Genomic DNA, 20,892 nt, shown 5'->3' on the forward strand with positions numbered 1-20,892 from the left:
TGCAAAGCCTCTTGTCCCTCATGAGAGTCGACAGCACCTCCCAGTAGCCCCGTTCACTGCAACCCTTCGAGCTCTGCCCCTCAGCCAGTTCTTCACCCCGCGCACCGTGAACCCGCTCATCCCACAGCTGGACAACTTGTCCAGAAGGATGCTGCGAGGGACAGTATCAAAAGCCATACTAAAATCCACAGAAACTACATCCACCACCCTCCCTTCATCCACTGGGTGGGTGACCTTATCACAGAAGGACATCAACTTGGTTAAACAAGACCTTCCCTTTGCGAACCCATGTTGACCGTGCCTGATGATTGCATTATTCTTTAAATGCCTTTCAACAGGACCCAGTACAACCTTCTCCCTAATTCTCCCAGGGACTGAGGTGAGACTAACAGGTCTGGAGTTCCCTGGGTCTTCCCTCTTGCCCTTTTTGGAGACTGGGATAACGCTGGCCAGCTTCCAGTCAGCGGGGACCTCCCCAGACCTTTGGTAGACAATCCAGAGGGGTCCTGCCGTAACATCCGCTAGCTCCTTCAGAACTCTGGGATGAATCCCATCAGGCCCCATGGACTTGTGAACATTCAGCTGATACAGCTGGTCCCTTACAATTTCAGTGTCCGCAAACGGAAAGTCACCTCCCGCCTCCGACTCAGGGGAGCGGGCAGCCCAAGGTCTATCAGTGTTACTAAAGACAGAGCCAAAAAATGCATTGAACGCCTCTGCTTTTTCTTCATCCCTATTAGTCAGGTGACCATCTTCAACCGGTATTGGTCCAATGTTTTCTTTAGACCTCCTCTTGCTATTAACATACTTAAAAAAGCCCTTGTTATCTGAAACAACACTAATCGAGCTTTGGCCTTTCGTGTCTTCTCCCTGCATACACGAACCACAGCTCTGTAATCTTCCTGCAAAGCCTGACCTTGCTTCAAGAGATCATTCTTTTTCCTCTTGAGCTCTACGAGGAGTTCCCTGTTCAGCCAAGCTGGTCTTCTGCCCCGCTTGCTTGACTTACGACACAGTGGAATCGCCTGCTCCTGTGCTTCTAAAAGGTGGTTCTTAAAGACTGACCAACACTCGTGGACTCCTAAGCCCTCAACAGCAGATTCCCAGGGTACTCTGCTAAAGAGCTCCCTGAATAGCTTCAAGCTTGCTCTCCTGAAGTCCAGGGTAGCAACTCTGCTGTCCTTTTTTTCTCATTACACTGAAAATTTTAAACTCAACCATTTCATGATCCCTGTGGCCAAGACAGCCACCTACCATGACCTCTCCCATGAGTCCTTCTCTATTCACAAACACCAAGTCTAGGAGGGCATCTTTCCTAGTTGGCTCACCGAGTACCTATGACAAGAAGTTATCTCCTACAAACTTCCAAATTTTTGCGACTTGCAAATTACCGTGGATTTATGCTTTGTTTAATCAGTTGAAGTATCCTTGCTTAGCTGTACCGTGACCGTGTTTGAATAACTACCAGACATTACGCACACAATCAAAAGCAGAACATAATTTCTTAATTCCCTCTTGTGCCAGTGGGAAAAGCTGTGGCTGGATGAGGCTCCAATGTTTGCTCCATCACCGCTCCCTGGGATGTTGTGGGAAAATAGCAGGGAGGAAACAAGGTATTTGTGGCTCCTTCAGGGTAGCAGCTTCGCAGTGGAAATGCTAAATCAAATGCTTCCTTTGGTGCCCTTCCTCTCATCAATCACTGCCGCCGAGTCTGGGGACCAAACTGAAGCTGCATGTTCCTCCACACCATGTTATTCACTATCTGTTGTCTTAGTAAAAAGACTGGCCCTTCGTGAAACCTTGGGTTCCGTGAAAAAAGCAGTCTCAGCCTGAACGTAACCCCCATGAGCACACACAGTTGGTGAGATTGCCTCATCTGTGAAGATAAAACCCTAATCGTGACACGTGTAGCATGGGCAGCACTATCAAGTATCAAGCTTGAAGAAAGCTGAACCCAGAAAACAGATTGGTCTTGCTAATCTTAGGATGAGATGCGTAACAAAAATATATCAGCAGAATCTGGATTTCACCCTTAGCCCAAAGAGGAGGAGGGGATGTCAAATTTTACCGTGCAAGAAAGTATCTCGATCATGCTGGCAGCATAGGAAAAGGATGCTTAAGGAGTTACAGAAGCATTGGATCTCATTCAGGAAAGTTATCCCGGACCTTCTTAGACACACGCAGCTAAAGAGACACGAGTTGCAGAGAAGTGCCCATGGACAATCCTTCTACAGACTGAGGGGGGTGAGGGGAAACCAGAGCTGATGAATCAACACAGTTTCCGCCCTGCCTGAAACAGAGGGAAGTGATCTGTTTATCTACTCTTCCTGCTTTATGTAGGTTTTAATCCACACCCACACATTAGGTTGGTACTTAGATATTGCACAAATGTATGCTTATGGGAATTTCTTTAAATCCCCTCTTTGCAGGGATTCTTCATCATTTCAACCTGATTTGGTATGAAAATAAGACTCAGAATTTATGCTATAGTTTTCCAGAAATAACCTACAATGTTGTTGACAGATTTCAACTAAGCGTGGAAAAAACTGGAAGAAGTCTGGGAAAATAACTACATTTATTCAAGTTTTAAGAAAATTCAAGCCTGGATAAAGAATAACGATCCACTTATTTTATCTGCTGCAGGAAAGACTGCTAGATCTTTGGTTCTTCCTAGCAATGGGCCAGTAAATCAGCACGTGTATTTTGGTGCACCAGTTAGCACTGGCCACAGCACATATTACAGGCTGGGAAGACACAGGCAGCATATCGAAATGCTTTTTAAAGAGAATTCTGTTTACCTGAGCTGACAGAGAGATTAGGGAAAAGGACTTTTGGGTGCAGTCACTTAACACGACACACCGGCCATGGCCACTGTCTCATGCTCACCTGTGGTGTTCAGAGTAGGACATAACGTGAGAGGGAAAAAGACCCTTGTTCCAGAATAAAAGGCACAATAAACATCTAAACTTCCTGAGAAAAAGAAGTCCTGAAGATTTCCTCGGTGACCCTGAAACCACCCCTGTATTTCAAATCTCTTCCAGCCAGTAGTCGTAAGTGCTGCGGCAGGCGCGAGAGGTGACTTACAGGTATTGCTGTCACGGAAAACAGGGGAAGATGTTTAGGAGAGAAGAAACACGGTTTTGTAGGGGAGCAGATCTCATGAGCTGCACTGCCATCAGAAAAACAGTTGAGACGACCAAGTGACAACAGCCCGGGTTTGCAGCAGGTCCTGTTCGGTTCTGCAAACGCTTAGGGCTGTGCGGTGTAGCTAGCTGTGAGCGCTTAGCCCTCCAACAACCCTATTTTTCACATCTACGGGAGCCTTCCCTGATACCTGTTCCAATAACCCTGTTTCACAAGACCCTCATGCAATAACAGTGTCCCATACTCCCAACTTCATTGAAGAGAAGGGCCATGCTCCCAGTAAAATCCTCTAACCATGAGTATCCAGTTAGGAGACACCAATGCGCCAGCTCAAAGAGCATCCGTGCTCTGTACTCATGACCATGAGGCACTTTAAAGTTCAAATCCTCAAAACCACGGATGTAGTGGCTCTGGGTCTATCATGTTAATAACTGCAAAATGGAAAGGGACAAGCCTGCCAGGAGGACCGCTCTCTCCTCGATTGATGAGATCATGAGAAGAGTTCATATTTGAACACAGATTTCACATGTAGACAACGAAGAACCCAAAAGCCAACCCAGAAAGCTCTCATGTCAGAGCCACAGACAAATACTGGCCCGTTTGTTCTGCAAGTAGGGAAACCACAGCGATATCTGGTTAACTCAGCTGCTCAGAGGCACTCAGAATAAACCAATAGTTAAGAAAGAGTAAAGATAGCTTCTCCCACTCTCCTCGTCTCATTTTAACCATATTGGGTTTTTTTCCTCAAAGCTCAATTAACTTTTAATCCCGCACAGATGTCGTTTTACAAGTCCTATTCACTTTAGTCTGTTGTTTCTTCTGTTTCCTTCTGATATTGTGGCAGCTTCGAACTTTTCATTAGCGTGAGTATTTGGAAAGCTGTCAGTAATACTGTTTGGTTAGGCTTGCTGACAGGAGAAACTCTGGAATTACAATTTTAGAGCTACAGAAAGTATTTACAACCAAAAATTAAGACACAAACGCATTCTGGATTTCAGGTTTCACTGCAAACCATGAAACGCAGATCGTGCAGCTCAGAAGACTCTCTTCACGTTTGAAAACAAGTTTTGGACTGAATTTTCACAACTCTGCTCAGACAAGCTTCCAACCGTACATGCAACAAGGAAAGCCTTCACGGTTTAGGCCAGCGGTGGCCAAACCTTCTATCTGGAGCTTCAGGACCACTTTCCTCAGTCAGAAGAGGTGTCACACGACAGCCAGTGCTCCACCACCACCGCGGTGAAGCCAACAGCATCAGCCCACATCCCAAGGCCGAGAAAGGCCACAACAGACAGACGCCTACAGCGATGCTCCTAAGCCCTCACTCCACCCTCCCGTCTCCTCACATCTATCATCTCCTGTAGCCCCGCACATACCCAGAACGCTGCATCACAGCAACGCATACAGTCACGGTCCTATGTCTACCATATTTTTATTGCTTTTCCACCCCAGGCAGGGGAACGCTGTACCTCGCTCCATGCCCCGATAGTGCGTTTTCTCATGCTCCGTACCCCCTTTCCCCACCCACATCACAAACTCACCATCATCCCTACTGACTCTACCACCACCACCTAGGTTGGGTTTTCTTTTCTAACGAGCATTTGCCAGTTCAGCAATGATTTGGAAGAAGGAGGCTCTCCACAGGATAAGTTCCTGTACTAATATTGTTCACACACTCCTTATACTAAGCTCAGTTTCCAGAGGCTTGGTTGATGGCCGCTTTCATAAGCTGAAGAATAAACAGATTTTAAGACAGACCCAGTCTCCCAGAGCAGGGTGAAGAGTTCACAGCCGTTACAGACACTGATTTTTGCCAGCAAAATCATTTCAGGCAAGAAGGGAAATAGGAAAGAGAAAAAAGGTACACTGTGCCCTACTGACCTGCTATCGCCTGACTGTTTAATTGGTGTGTCAGGGAGGGAAGCGTTCTGAAAACGGGCTGGAGAATTGCCCATATCTTGCAGTAGCTTTACATTTGCTGCCCTTGAGAAGAAACTCCCTGTGCTCGATAGACCCAGAGACAGATAGGAACAGGAGCCTTCCAAGATCTCAGACAGGAAAGAAACATCACAGACTACATTTTTCACGGATTGATTATGAGCTATAAATTTTTCCTTTCCTGCCTATAAGAAAAAACTTCTTAACGTTTAACTCCTGTCCTGCCAACCTCAGACTCTGGACTCTCGTCAGCAATGCTTTCAAGTCTCACACCTATCACAAAGTCTTCTCATTTCCATACCAGCTTTTCTTGAAGCTCATCGCTGAAGGTTTCAGCCTCCAAAATTATCTATCATGTCTATCTACTGTTACGTGGAAGAAGCGCATCTGATTCTGTCCTTTACAAACTGGCAACACAGAACTGCTCATCCACTCGCATTTGACCCCGAGCTACCACAAAACGTGATGAGACTGCGGCGGCTCCACGTCTAACGTCTCTGCTAAGGTGAGCTAGCAGGGCACAGAGGAGGTGGATAATGAGGCCTTCATGTCACATAGCCGCAAATGGTTCAATAGGTTCAATAGGTTACCCGGAAATTCTGCGTAGTCTTTTCTCAACCGGGAAGACAGCTGTAACGCTGGTCCTGAAGAGGTCTGCATAGGAATTAAAAAGATCATTTCTTGCCAAAAAGGCAAAAGCAGTGCCTTCTTTCCCACCACAATTATTTCTAAAGAATGACTAGAAGGGAATCTCAACAATTAAGGAGAATAAGGAAAACCTCAGTTGCAAAAAGAGATTAAATAACTGATTTCTTCTGAAATTAGACAGGATCATGCACAAAACTATCTGTAATTTGCCAAACGCATACTTAAGACCATCAGCGGAATAATCTTTACAGAGGGCTATTCCCCCTCCTCCCCTGTCTGTGCAATAGCTTTCAGGCTTGCTCACACAGATTAAATTAAGCCAGCTGTATTTTCTCAGTTTTGCTTGTTAAATAACAACACAGGCAGTTAAATCTCAGCTTTGAATCAGGGCTAAAATGGATGTACACTGCAAGCAAAGGTTGATGTAAGGATAGCTTTTCACACCCAGTCTGTTTATAAATAACATGCTGATGACTTCCAGCAAACGATCTGCTCTTCTTTTGATTTGGGAAGAACTGGTTGAATAGCACAGGGGGGGGGCTTTTGCTGAGACACATGTAAAGTCACTAAGGGAATAGCTCTCCTACTTGTTCTTTGTTTTAATTGAGATGCCAATCATTATTTTTCTTTGCTCGTCTAATTATTCTTTTTTGCTTGGTTCTGGTTGTTTTCATAACTCTCCCACTCTTCCATTGCTTACACTGCCCTGGGTTTGACTCCACTTCTCATGTAACCACATTGGTTTCTGCTGTTGTTTTAACTTAATTGGCTTTACTGGAATGAATGCTGATTGTTGCTCTCCCAAATGCATCTTAACTGCTTCCCACCATGGATTTCCCAGGCATCAGAAACTTCCAGCCAATTTTCTTCCATTTGTCTCACATTCCTTTGGTGTCTGTTCTCCTGGAGTACAATGTTTCAGGACCAGTTTTATTTCTGCAGTACTGTAACCGCACACATTGTTTTCCAGCAATACTGTTAACTTCAATGGGACAACAAAAGTCAAGTTTTCTGTCGGAAAGGTCTAAATGCAAAGAAGCCATGGGACAGTGTTCGTTCACCACTATGAGAAACTCCAAATGCTGCAGCATTACATTGAAGGTTTCGGTATTTGCTATTTTAATGCAGGAGAGGAGGGGGCAACAGGCAAGACATGCCACGTGGTAACTGAATAGTTCCTTAATTTTCTTTGAGCTGTTTCACCCCGTTGCTGTGGAATGAAACGAAGAGATTTCAGTTTAGCTTCGAGCTGCTTTGTCTGTGGTTTTCAAATTGTGCCACATTCCGAGTTTTAATAACAAATAAATTCCACATTTTGATAACAAAGCAGATGCAACCAGGAGCTGACTTTCAAGACAACAAAAACAAACCCCAAGTATTTTGATTCATTTCTGTGGCCTGTCATTCATCTGAGGGAGAGCACCACCAATCTACTCCAAATCAGCAAACCAAAGCCAGTAGCAAAAGGAAACCACAACCTTATACTCCCAAAGAAGGCTTGAAAGGACTTTTACTGTTAATTCAAGCTCATTTTGGATTTAGAAACCTCAGGGCTCAGCCATGGCGGTGCTTGGGACTGTGGAAGAGGAGAGTTTGAGGGCTTAAAGCTCTTTTACTTTTTGTACTACATAAACTGTTTCTGCTTCTTGTACAGCTGGTCCAACTCCAGTAAGAATCCTCCCTTTTACAGCACTGGGGATCCAAGTATACAGTGTAGCCAAGAAGGAAAAAAAAAAAAGATAATTAAAATCCCCACTTGAAATATCAGACTGCAACCAGGAGACCAGTTTTCCAGTTCTATCGCTTTCTCCTTAGTATCCTTCAGAAATATAACCTAAACTGGGATTTATAAAAGCTCTTAAACGTTCTTTGGTTTCGTCAGAAGGAGAGATGTAAATGTAGGGATCAGAACATGGCTCACTGTCTACAGCACAGCATTTCCTTTTCATCGCCTTTGCCCTGGCTATGGAGTCTCTTACTAGCTACAAACGCAAGAGTTATTTCTACGTACTGCGGGAGACGGCACGCTTTTTCCTCTCCCCGTTATATTTACCAATGTGTCTAAATGGTATCTTTAAAGAAAAGGTCCCAATGTTAGATCTCAGGAAAACAAACAAACAAAAAATGATGGTCCAAGTCCACGGACCAGTATGGCAACGTTGTCTGCCTCTTGAAAACCCTCTCCCGCAGGTAATCTCAGGTTCGTACTACTATATCTGTGAGTGAGGTCTTCAAGTAACTAGATTCAGTTAACATTAAACTAGTCTTCCGTGAAGGCAAACATTGCAGGCAAGCCTGAACTGCCAGGCTGGACATTTTTCTGTGTGTGCTGAACAGGAATGAACCACTTCTGGGAACTTCACCCACAGAAATCTTCTAAACTCGTGGCAACAAGCTCAGCACCTTTTATCCATGAAGTGTGATGTGCTGCATCAGCTCCCCAGGTCTCACACACCCAGCAAGTCATATCAGTGACCCAGCACTGCTTCAGACCCTCACCTTACTCAGAGGCGTCTCAGTATCCAGTGAAGCTACCGTCTTCCAAAATGTACAAACAGCTACGGTATTTTATACTGCAAAGGCTTTACGGTTCTTTGTGTCCTCAACCAGCTCCAGCCAGGTCTTTAATGCTCATCTTCTGGGAAAGAAGTGTTCTGCTCCTTTAATACATCACCTCTTTAAAATCCTGAGTCTGTGGTTTGGGTATAGTTGTCTGCCAGCAGCGGATTGCCCAGAAATCACAATTAACACCAGGGAGGGAAGTAGGGCACAAGTTATTTCACAGATTGTTCTGCGTAGAAAACTCAAGCCTTTTAACAGCGAGTTAAAAGTTAACTGAGGAACTCTCCCGCTCCGAAGAGAGATCGCAGCGATCAGCTCCTATCACCAAAAGCATTGTTTCTAACTATCTCGTAGGCAATACACACAAGCATTTCAATAGAACTGCAGTCCCCGAACAGTATTAGTTGTTTGGCTTGCTGATCCCCTTCCCAGAATATGTAAAGGTGCTTGACATCTCTGGGACGTGACTGTATCATCGAGGTTTCCCCTGACTCCTGGCTGGTAAGGCGTGTAGAGCCTTCACATCAGACACAAGCAAGAGAAAGTACTTTATTTCTTTTTGCTCTACTTTCTTTCCTCATTCGCTTTTTGTCAGGTGACACGTACCAAACGACACATTTGAACTACACAACCTCACTTAAAAAAAAACCCAAAACCATAACTGAATTGTGGTACAAATTCTCTACAGACTGTGTAAGGTATGCTATCATATAGATCTCTCTAACTCTTAATGCTGCTCATCATACTGATAATTTTTATTTATGTTTAGCATATGTATGGTTTTATGCTGAATTGACACATCTTGGGGTGTTACATCTACTCTTTTCTTTTTGAAAATCAACAGAAGTCCTAAGCTAAAAAACACGTAGTGAACACAGAGAACTCCAAAGACCACGACCACCTAACTTAAGATGAGGAGGCATCTCTGTCGCACCTCGACACAAAAAACATGCAGAACTGAGAAACAGCACCAGGCAATCTTGTTTATATGATGCAAGGAAGAGCAAAAAGAATTGTTTATAGGAGGAGATAGAGGGTCAAGTAAGTTACTCCTTACAACTCTCTTATCAGACAGTTAAGAGAGGCACGGCATAGTATTTCTGGAAACACAGGCTGAAGTCCATCTAACTCAGACATTTGACTGGAATAGCTGACCTTTTTCAGGACTTTATTCTTCTGTTACTTGCGATCATGAACTTTCTGACTGACTGAAAGTAGTGAGAACTGTGGAAAGCCAGCTACTGAATATGAAAAGCTAAGGTGGGTCCTGACACTGGAAAAAACCCCAACCAACAAACTTAGGGTCATGCACAGCAGGTTCTTTGAAGCTCACAAAACTTTTGATGGTGTTCAGAGCTTACTCAAAACTCTGAGGTCCAAACTGTCGGTGTATTTTTAAAGTTACAAAATTACAGTACCTTTGTTTAAACTGTGCATTACTGAATGAAGTTTTAAAGGAACGGGCAATAATAGTAAGAAGCCCAAAAGATACTTTGTATTAGACATAATTAAGTCAGATCCCTGTTGAAAAATAATAATTTTTTGACCACTCCAGTGGCTCAAATATGACAGGAACGATGCTTAAGTGAACAGGAGAAAATCCCCTTGGCAGAACGGATCCTTAGAAGGCATGTTTCCGAACATAGCTGAAGTGATCTTGGGTCAGTAACAACTATATGTCACTGCAACAAGTGTGAGAAGTAACTGCTGGCTCAGCCCCAAAATTCGGAAACACAAGGGTAGGTTTATAGTTCCCACAAGTCTCTCAAATGAGGCTGCGCCACGAGTGCGCTCAAGCCCTAGTGTAGGACTTGCAGGTCCTACGTGAACACTGGGTGGAATGCTAAATTGAAAAAAAAAAAAATTTACATACGTAAGGCGTTTTCCTTCTCAAATCATGTCACAACTCTATACTACGAACGCAAAAAGCAGAGAATTTCAACATAGAAATTAGTAACCTGTAGGGTTACAGTACACCACATACAACATAATATTCCTCCCATACATACTGAAGATTTTGCAAAAAACCCCTCTCTTCTTTAAAGCTCCATGAGACATGTAAAGAGCCATAAATTATTCCCCTGCAGTCGTTTTTAACTTCCGTAGTGGGCTTTTTTGTGTCAAACCAGTGGAAATGCTTGAAATTGCATCCCCATTTCCAATACCTCAAATGGATTTTTAAAGCATCTGGACTGTCACAACAGGAGTCGGACGAATGCAGAAGATCTCTGGCCACAGACCACGGGCTTCCCCACAAGATATTTTTCCTCTGAGAAATACGGAGTTAATGGCAAGAAATAACATGGCTCTACTGCGTCTTCCTCTTATTTCTCCAAGTCATATAAAACACAGCATAATTATATCATGTTTCTGTTCTATGAGAAAAGAGGGTAAATGCAATTATATTGGAATTATCCCAGACAAGAGAAAACCTGAACTACTAGAACTACGTGTTTCACAACAGGACTACAAAGCCAACCTCTTTTCCAGATGCCATTAATCATACCTAAGAGACAAGTAGCCAGAGCAACTGAGAGCAATGGAAAATTTTAGGGCAGGAAAGTGAATTCACATTTATACAGGCTCTGTTAAAACACGTATACCTGACAAATTACTTTGTTGACAACTTCGCTGTTGAGCTTTCTATAAATAAGTAGTTGGGTAACAGGTATCAAATTCAGCCATAAAAGGTATCTTAAGAGGGCCAAAGGATCAACGTCAGCTATGCTGACTATATTCATGAAAATTATGTCAGATAAACTCATCAGAAGTTGTGCTACCACAGGAACAGGACCACAGACTCCATCCGTTCGTCAGTCCCTGGCTGTGCAAAGGCGCTACATGACGATTACATGCCAAGAGGGAAGACAGCATTAATGCAGCAGGAAGCAACTAGGCAGGGGGTATATGATAAACTATGTGTATGTCAGCAGGAAACCAATTCCATTTAAAAAAACAAATGCTCCTACTAAACGCTATTTCACTTGCACGCTCGTCTCTAGGCGTAAGAAAATGGATGCGTTTTGCCCAAAGCCTGAGTGACACTAACACCAAGGTTACTTTCACCCCTTTTTTCTCCATCTCATAATCAAGCTCCTTTGGGTCCCTGAAAAAGCAGGGGAGGGATTCATCCCAACGTGATTGATACTGGTGAAATTATCTTCCTCAGCCCCAATACAAATCCTTAAACTATTTTGCAGGGAGGGTACTGCTTTAGCTCATGTTTTGTGGCTGGACTGGGTGAGATAGGGGGAGGTCAAACGCTCTGCCCAAAGCTGGAAGGGACCCTAAAGCTCATTTTGCATGGGAGTGTGGGAACCGGCCGGCTGCCTATTATTGCCTCTACCCGCTACATAATACTGCCTTCTTGGGGCTTGTGACCAGGTTTTAACTACCAGCTGTTCTTTGGTGAGTTCTCGGGGCAAAGTGGGAGAAAAACATTGATAGCTCTCTGTTACGCCATCCAGGAGAATTGAGCTCCCATGTGGCGTCTCATGGGGCAAGAGGAATAACCCAAATCATCAGAGCTTGTAGCTTTCTGTCCTTGCTAAGCGCTAAAAAAAAGGAATAGTAGATTAATGAGCGATAACATTTTGTTTCTAAAGCCTTTGAGACTCCTGTATCGTTTACAGACGTTAATTAAGCTCTGCATTTCTCCTGCAGTCAAGCACGCATAATTCATTGTGTTTTCAGAGACAGCTATTGAAACGCTCACAGCCAAGGAGCCTTTACCAATTTATCTCCGGTGGTTAAACAAACCAGTCTCTGCATGGATAACAGAAGGCAAAGCGACCCCAGTGTCTAACCGCTCCGTTCAGACAACGGAGGACAGGAAGGTGTTCACTACCTTAACAACACATTTCTGGATGGGGATATTTGAACCGTTTTAAGCCAGACTGGAAATCCCTCCTATCCCAACACACAGGCCATCAAAAAAGCGTGGAGGTAAGCGGTGCGAAGGGCAGGCCCAATATTGCAGAACAGAATGTGATTCGAATCAACAGCCTGCCTGAATCCCAGGAATGAAAATACTGCAGTATATTTCTCAGTCTTGCTTGGACTGTGTACCTCTCATGATCGAAAAGTTCAACATTTTTCTTCCGTCTCAAAACAAACGGAAACTAAAGGCTTCTTCTTCAATTACACCTTGAGAAACCAGTGCACTGATAAAAAAAATTAAGGTTTTCTTAAGTGGTGGAAGCTGAGATAAATTCATGGAAAAACAATCTTCAGTAATGCTGACAAGAATCAAGCATCACCACATACTAGAATCAAATATAACGACGCAGCTACATTTTACTGCCACGATGCATGCAAACCGCAGATCCTACAGATGTCAAAGTACAAATGCTGATGACCTAAGGCACATTTTACACCCAATGTCTAAAGATAAAACGCCATTTCATATGACGCTAGGAGGATAACCAAACCACTTTTTTCCCCATTTAAACTGCATTTCAAAACAGCTTTGCTATTTTTCTTGCAAATTAGGATGACTTCAGAATTTAAATTTCCCTCTAAAAGCAAGACTGTAAATCATAGGGGCACTAATGGAAAAGATATATGCATACCCACATTGCCTGAAACAACCTCAGCTTTGGTCTGCAGACACTGTTGTAATGCACAATAAAATCGGTCATAAGCAATAATCGTTTACTGCTATAGATAAGGCAGGGGAAACAGACACTCCTTGTTTGTTTAATCAACAAAATGTTGGCCTAAAATTGTTCGTCTCATGTTTAATTCTGAGACAATTTCCCTGATGGAAAGATCCCTGGGTTATATTATTGGCTATGTTACGAGACAGTTGATATTTAGCCTTTACACAAGCTTATTTAAGCAAGCAAACAGTGCTCTGAGTTTTCAAAGGAAACAACAGCTATGCTGCCCACATCCTCCTCCAATACCGAATCCTGACTAGGGCTCGCTGTACAGGGCAAAACCACACTTACATCCTGAGTACTGTCTTGGATTCGGAGGCCTTCTGGCTTTCAATTTCTTCACAGCTTGAGGTCTCCAGGTTTCCATGCCTGAAAAATAAGACGGGTGTTTAGAGGAACCTCTACTGAATAAAAGCAAAATCCCAAATAGCATAATTCATATACAGTTCTCATAAATAACTAAAAAGTGTTTCTAGCTCAAACTACAAATATGGAATCTAACAGCTGGGCAAAAATAATGAGCTTGAAGATTATTTCATTTAGGAGGGGAAAAAAAAAAAATCCTTACGAGACAGACAGTATCTTCCAACCTAATTTGCTAATCTATACGAAGCAGCCTGCACGCAGGAGGAATCACCTAAAACAGTTTCTTTCTCACAGCTCCAAGACCCTTCCTGCCCGTTTTCACACCATCCTTTCCCAGAGCAATACTCCAGCGTGCAACGAGGCTGTAACACAACCACGTTCTCCAATACAGCTTCTGTTTCTCTAGTATTTGTCATTCCTTCTAACTCCAAGCGTGATTTCACACTAAGTTTTCTAGGTGGCAAGTGCCCGCTTGTGCCAAAACTACCGACACAGTTGTCACGAGCGGGAACGGCCCGTGGCGCTGTGAAAATGCCACTGGGAAAGAGGAAACCATGGGCACAACTCCAACAGTGCAAAGCAAAATCTCTTACCTACCCAGGCAGCGCGCGTGCCTTGAAGGCAGGATTACGCGCTTCATTTTCAATGGGAGTGCCTATTGTTTCAGATGTACAGCTCCATAAAGAATTCCATGGTTCCTTACAGGCAGCTTTAATGAAGGCGGACAATGAGTCACAGGCCAGAAATAAGGCAAGCTGATTTTACACATTCTGTGCTCAACTAATTGTGTCAGGCACCTGCAATTAATCTGAATAGTTAGGCGAACAAGTGCGTCTTTAAGTGTTTGCGCTACAACATCCCAGTAACATCAGATAGAGAAAATACAGTAGGCTGTCGGTTTGTGTCCGGAAGGTTCACGTCAGAACCGTAACAAATTCATCCAAGATGTTTCAAAGGATAAAAACAAAAGGTGATAGTTTCGTGCTCCTCTAAAGTATCAGTCTGAGGTTTCATATGTAAGAATCCCAGATCTGTAGAGAAAGTCAACCGGTGTAACTGAATTCAAGCTCACTCTAACCAGCAGACCTGCTAGATTGTAAATAACGTGGTTTAGCACCGCCATTCACCACCCGCAATATTGATATTCTGCCCGACCACGGCTCACAATCTCAGAACTCCACAATACTTCAAAATAAGAACTTAAGTTTCAACAATCTTACGGCAAGGGCTTAATGTTGGACAATTCCACCGTGGATGGGGAAGCTGAGGCAGAGAGGGATCGAGGGTTTGCATACATTCTGGTGCACTGCAAAGTAAACCCAAACTAATCAAGGCAAACAAATAATCCCTCTGATAGGAGCAGCGTAGCCAGTCGTAAGGAGGTCAGCTCGGGCTTACTTAGCCTTGAGAGTACTGCGGGAAGACCACTCGCATTATCTGAAACAGCTCATTTAAAACCAGATCTTGGATCTCCAACTACGTTGCAAGTAGACATAACAAAAAATTATTTGCTCCAGTTGTTACTGCGTATCTGTGACAAAGCTGAGAACAAAGTCATGACTGCTTGACCCCAGTAGCTTAGTCTGACCAATACACTGCCTCTCATTCAACCCGAGTTCCCACATCAGTGGTGAAGACTTCGGAAATCTCAGCATTTTATCTGTCCAGAAGAAAATAAAAGGCGTAACACATGCATAAAAATTTGCAAACTGAGGTTTTAAAGGGCCCAAATTCTTCTCAGTTATCCTGAAACAATCCTGCTGGTCCTATAAGACAGCAGAAGTATGACAGTAGGTTTAAGGACTTCTTAAAACGGAAAGGGTCCTTAGAGATTGAGGTACGTACAAGATAACCCATTTTGCTGTTACGATTTCACAGAGCTAATCCAAACACCTAAAGAAAAATATGCTTAGTTAAACTGACAATGGGGTAAGAATCCACTTCTAAACATGCTGAAAACCACCTCCATCCCTTGGTGGCCACAGTGAATCACAACAGGAGCATTCACAGAGGAGCCGCTGCTTGGTACAAGAATGGCTGTCGCTCTTCTTCGGAAATTTTTGGGACATCAATGGCCTCTGGGCTTTCTCTTATATTCTCCCAAGCAATTTCACACCCTGCCCGTGCTCCTTTTATTGGGATCAGCACTACTGAAGCTGCAAGATTGAACAGATACCTTCTTTCTGACTCTTGGCTATGCCCAAATTCACCACTTAATCCTACCTGGCCTCTCTCAGCTCTCAGTCATACCCTAAATGCTCATTACTAGCGTTTGCAATTCAAAGTGAATGCAATTAACTATTTGAGGTACTTCCCACTGCTTTACTCCAAGGATGGAATAAATCAGAGAAGCCTTAAGAACAATACTGCCGAACACCTCGGTGAATTCCACCACTTTGCTAAGCTGAAGTATAAAGTTTAACCTATTTTTTATTTGATTTAACTCTCTTGGTTTCAATATTTGCTCTTGCAGACCTGTAAATTGTCCTGCATTTCCAAATAACACTGGGTAACGTATCATCTTACCAAAAAGATAGGAAAAAAGAGCGAAGGGGGATATTTAGAGACCCATGCTGATGCCTTCTCAGTGGAGATTGCCCAGGATAGAATCAAGACATGCTGCTGATATGATGTACGTTACACGCTATGACGGCTGCTCCTGTCCTGTTGCTGAAGGGAGAGGGTTTCGCTCTCCACTGCCATCTGCTAGGTAAGATGATTAAAATACTTCTTAGCCAATAGACTTTTCCCCCCCTTGCTGGGAGAAATATGCAAAGAAAGCTTCAGGTTTTGAATAAAATTTAATTTTTTTATATTCATTTTTCAAAACTTGCCGTTAATTCTTAGAGTAAAATTTATCGAGATGACTCACAATGTCGCTGTCCCAGTGTAATACAAAATTTGTATTTGCAGAACATTAGGCATTTGCATTTAAATCCCACTAGAGAGATACATGCTGATTTTTCTAATGTAAATCCATAACACAGGAATTAAGAGCAGGCAATTTTCTGTACAAAACTGGAGAAGTATATAGCTCTTTGTTATATCGCCAGATGTAAACCTCTGCCTATCTCCCAACGCAAGAGCTCTGTGTGAACAACAGGCCATTAAAGACGGGTTAGGAGGAGTTAATGATACATCCGACGTAAAGAACAGCATTTCTGCAGACTTCCACTGCTCTGTTCTCACCAGCTCCTGGACAAAGAGCCATTCACTACCCAGCCTTGTATGAATGCTTTGCATACAAAAAGAGACATGTGAAACAAAAGGATCCTGTAGCCCACAGAACTTTTCAGCCTTGCTTGGCGTTTGGAAAGTTATAGACTCCGCTCAAAGGGACTGACTAAGCAAATGAGACCAGAATGTAATGGGTCACAGTGAATATTTAAGTACTGAAAAATAGAGTAGAAAATGCACCCCTGCATCTCTGTTAAGAAGGAAAGGGAAGAAGAGGGAGGAAAATACTCTTTGAATGACTCGGAACTAATAAGGAAAGGTGGTTCTCTGCAAAAGTCCCAAACAATTCCCTAAATAAGGCTTATAAGCATCAAAACAAGCGACCGGAAGCACAGATAGTCCGCAAGAATTGTAAGGTGTTTTGAATTATGCACACACAGACACACAGCAACAAAATTGCTCCTTCAGTTGAGTAGACAAACCACCTGGTATACAGGAAAATAACAGAGGAAAGAAAAGATGCTACAGCAACAGCAGCAAGCCAAATGCTATGTAAAGCTACTGTCCTAAAAGCGTAGTCTGCTACAAAGGACCCATTTCCTTCAATGTCTCCTCTCTGTCTTTATTTTCCTCTCCATTTACCCTCTATCGAGCCATCTTCCAGCAGAAGGAATGAACTGAAAAAGTAAAATTAACTTGTTATTTGCTGTCATTATCCAGCTCTGGCTCTCCCATCAAACAGTATCCATTCCCTTCTCTGTAAACTCCTTGAGACAGGGACCGGTTGCTATTTTATACGTGACTGTGTACAGCGCAGCCTTGCTTTTAAGCGTTATTGCAAGGAATGCGATTACCAGGACAAAATACAAGGAAGAGAGGAACTTGGCCTGGTTCTGCTAAACATCTTTGGCTTCCATCACGCTTGAGAGCACTGAGTTGCGCAGCGCACCCAGCGACACTGGGGGTACCGAAGGACCTCTGCGGAGGCATCATGCTGTATCCCCACACCCAGGGGCAGGAGGAGCTGGTCTCCTTTTCCTCTCTCCAGGAACTTCCAAGCGAGGGTTTTCACATCAAAACACCAACAAGATTTTTTTTTTTTTTTTCTTTTAGATCTCCCTACTCACTTCTACCAAACAAAGAGAAAATATCAGAACATACAGTGTTAAAGACTTGGCAGGTTTTCAGAGCTGTCTGCTGCATTTAGATGCCAAACTTCCATGAATACTAAAGGGATGCGGATGTCCAATTACTCTTAAATGGCTTTGAAAATACAAGTCATCCCCCTCACTTTTCAACATACCAGCTTATGCCCAAGATTTTGTTTAGTTTGATTTCTACTCTGTGTTAAAAGAAAACCTTTATAGGCTGAATCCAGCCAAAAGAATGAATAGGGCTCCAGTCTCAAATTTAATAAAAAGGAAAAACTTAATTTGAAGTCCTCGAGGGGAAAAAAAACCCAAAACAACAGATTTATTCACAATCTCCAAGAAGTGTTAAAAGTTACTCAGGCAGCAAACAGCACATCTCTGATTTTAGTAAAGACAGAAGTTATCAAAGGGCCCAATTTATCAAATCCATTACAATAAGTAGCATAGCACTAAAAACCCAATAAGCATCTTCTGACGGAAGCATGGGGAACTGCATCGGTCTTAAAATATTCCAAATTGTACATTAACAACGTAAACCTTTTCATATGCCTTGTACGATACTTTCTGTGACCCCACTCACTGCACTGGATGTATTGTAAGGCAGAATCCGCCTTTAGAAAATGTTCCTCTCCGCCCCGTTGGTTTGTGCATTTCTGGGATGGCCACACCGGCACGGGCCGTGGGAACCCAAAACACCGCAGGGACTAATGCCACGCAACGGTGCGGTTCCTGCTGCGACATAACCGAAGCCGCGTGTGTTTGGCTTTGGGAGGACTTCCTCTCGCTCTCCGACGTCACAAGAAGAGGAGTAAAGGCAGTGTAAGAAACGTGCGTGTCCCTGTAGTCCATCCTACCATACTGGGAGCGAGAAAACCACCAACTCCTCCGCAGCCACGCGAGGAAATGAAGATTACGGTGGGCAGATAGCAGCTCATTTTAACAGAATAAAGCCCAAAGCGGGGAAGAAGGTTTCGCCCAGAAGATTTCACAAAACCTCACCGCAGCGCAGACTGATTTAACGAAAGCACACATTATTCTGAATTACTCAAACCTTTCAAAAGTTCTTTTTTTTTCTGCCCTAACACTTCAGTTTCTCTTCAGTACAGCATCTGCTTTTTTATTAGCCTCTGTCACTCGGGGAAGAGCATCTCACCTTTTTGGGGCAGAATAAATGTTTGATGCCCCAAATTCAGTTAAAGCTTGCACTGCTTGGACAGGATACTCCACAGACAACACTGAACGACCAACAGGTATCCCCACACACTTAGGGCACAATATAGCCAGATTTCCCAGGATACTTCTCCAAGAGTCCCAGGACTCTGTCTAATCTGGATTTGTGTACGTCTAACGCATACATCAGACAGTTCTGCAGCACTCACAGTGAGGGCTGGATCCGTGGGAAATCCAGTATCAACTGAATGCACTGGACTTGAGGGCGATCCAGCTTCCACACATAAATTCTGGAGGAATTTCGTCTACGTGCATGTTCCTACAAAAAATATGTCCTACAACTGGGAGACGCAGATGCTGTTCCCTCCTACTCTGTGTTAAGGAGCTGCTCACCTGTAAGAAGCTGGAAGGGCCTTTTTTGATCTGGCCACATCATTGTTCTCCCTTGGACCAAACAAGAGCTCAGCACTGCCATTCACGATTGTTCCCTTACTCCACAATCCTGCTCTATCGCCAAGAATAAGGGCTCAAGCTTTTCACAGGAAACTAAAATTGATAACTAATGCCAAAATCTTACTTGTTTTTTTAAGTGATTGCCCTTTTCATTACTTTTTTACTTCGCTGAAAAACAAAATACAAGTGCTTACAAAACACAGATTATGCACTGACACCCACTTTAGTCTCTGTACTGCTATTATTAACAAGTATCACTAACAAGAAAGTTGCAAAAATGCAGCCTCGTTGCTACTTATTCTACGCTAATGTAGAGATGAAAAATAAGCTGGTTAAATTCAATTTCTATCCATGTCTTTTTTTATTTTTCCTTATAAGGTCTGCTTTTCTTCACCAGTCCATATTCCACAGCTGCATGTAAATCATTCTAACTTTTATAGCTTAAGTTTCATCTATATTTTGTCCCAAGCCATAAAATTCTAGATTATCCACGATATTCGAAAAGCCAAGAGAAACATCCATGGATTCTTAAACACTGCGCTCCTGAGATTTGTGAGAGGGGAAGGAAGTGGTGACCTCCTAGGATTTCCTGTGGGTTCTATAATTTATTATAAAAGGCTGGGGATAACGTTGACAAGGTCAGGCAGCCTGCGTGCCCTTCCTCTGAAGGAGACGTTAGAACTTGCTCTGGCTTGTGTACCTCTCAGTAAGATCAGAATTGGGCTCGGAAAAGAAAGTTCTGTTCTATGGAGACTCTTCCCCTGTGCTTTCTTCCCCTCTTCTGACATTTTCACCTCTTTAAAGCAGCATCAGAGGAGGAGGGCAGGGCTGACTTCCTTAGACTCGTGTATGCTCCTGCCTTGCTGCTGCTCGAAACAACCGGACTACCCAAAGTTACCTGAGATGTTGCTATAAATATCATTTAGGCTATTTGTTTGAAGCAGAACTGCAGCATCCGAACTTCCCTTATTCTCCGTTCCCACCCTCAAAGCCAACCACAAGAGGCTGTCCCTGCTTAAAGCAAGGCTTCCACCATGCCAGCGCGTTACCAAAACCCAACGGGACAGGAACCCAATCTCTTCAAGACCGCAAGGACACAGCAGTGCACAAGGCTGGCCCAAGATCCTTCCCCTCAATCAGCAGCCAACAATGCAGTGAATAACAAGCACATCATCTTTAGAAGAGGACACCTATTTTCCTGTTCATTCCTGCTTGAATGCTCAAATGAAATCCATTATAAACTGGCTATGTGCATATTTCAAAGCTGAGTTAGTCCCGTCTGCTCAATTTCTTTTCCAATCAAGGCTGGTTTCCTCTCCTCTGAGACACTCCTGAGAAAATGTAAGACAGACTCATAAGTCAGACTTGCCACTTCTTTTGTGCTGCAATCCAGTTGTAATATTACAGAGGTAATTCCCAGATATGAAAATATTAAGAACTTAATTGCAGAGTTAACCGAGCTAAATCGCACCAGCTATACAATTTACAGCAACCTTTACTGCATGGAGCTGGCATTTTCACAGGAGCCCAAAGAGTTTCAGTGTCTCATGACCAATGATTCTCAGAGAATGAGTAATTACTTTCTTCAGGCTGGTTTTAAAATCCTATCATTAATACCTACA

The 20,892-nt window shown here is 43.3% G+C and overlaps 1 protein-coding gene across 2 annotated transcripts in view; it reads right to left on the reverse strand.

Moving 5' to 3' along the window:
* The window catches only part of RGL1 (ral guanine nucleotide dissociation stimulator like 1), an 80,874-nt gene that overhangs the window by 26,778 nt on the left and 33,204 nt on the right, over positions 1-20,892 (reverse strand). For both annotated transcript variants that reach the window (XM_059821699.1, XM_059821697.1), the window contains exon 4: positions 13,245-13,322. In XM_059821699.1, the coding sequence (XP_059677682.1) occupies positions 13,245-13,322 (78 nt within the window). The remainder of the gene's footprint in view (positions 1-13,244; positions 13,323-20,892) is intronic.

The sequence above is a fragment of the Gavia stellata genome, chromosome 10, assembly GCF_030936135.1.
Source record: "Gavia stellata isolate bGavSte3 chromosome 10, bGavSte3.hap2, whole genome shotgun sequence".
NCBI lineage: Eukaryota > Metazoa > Chordata > Aves > Gaviiformes > Gaviidae > Gavia > Gavia stellata.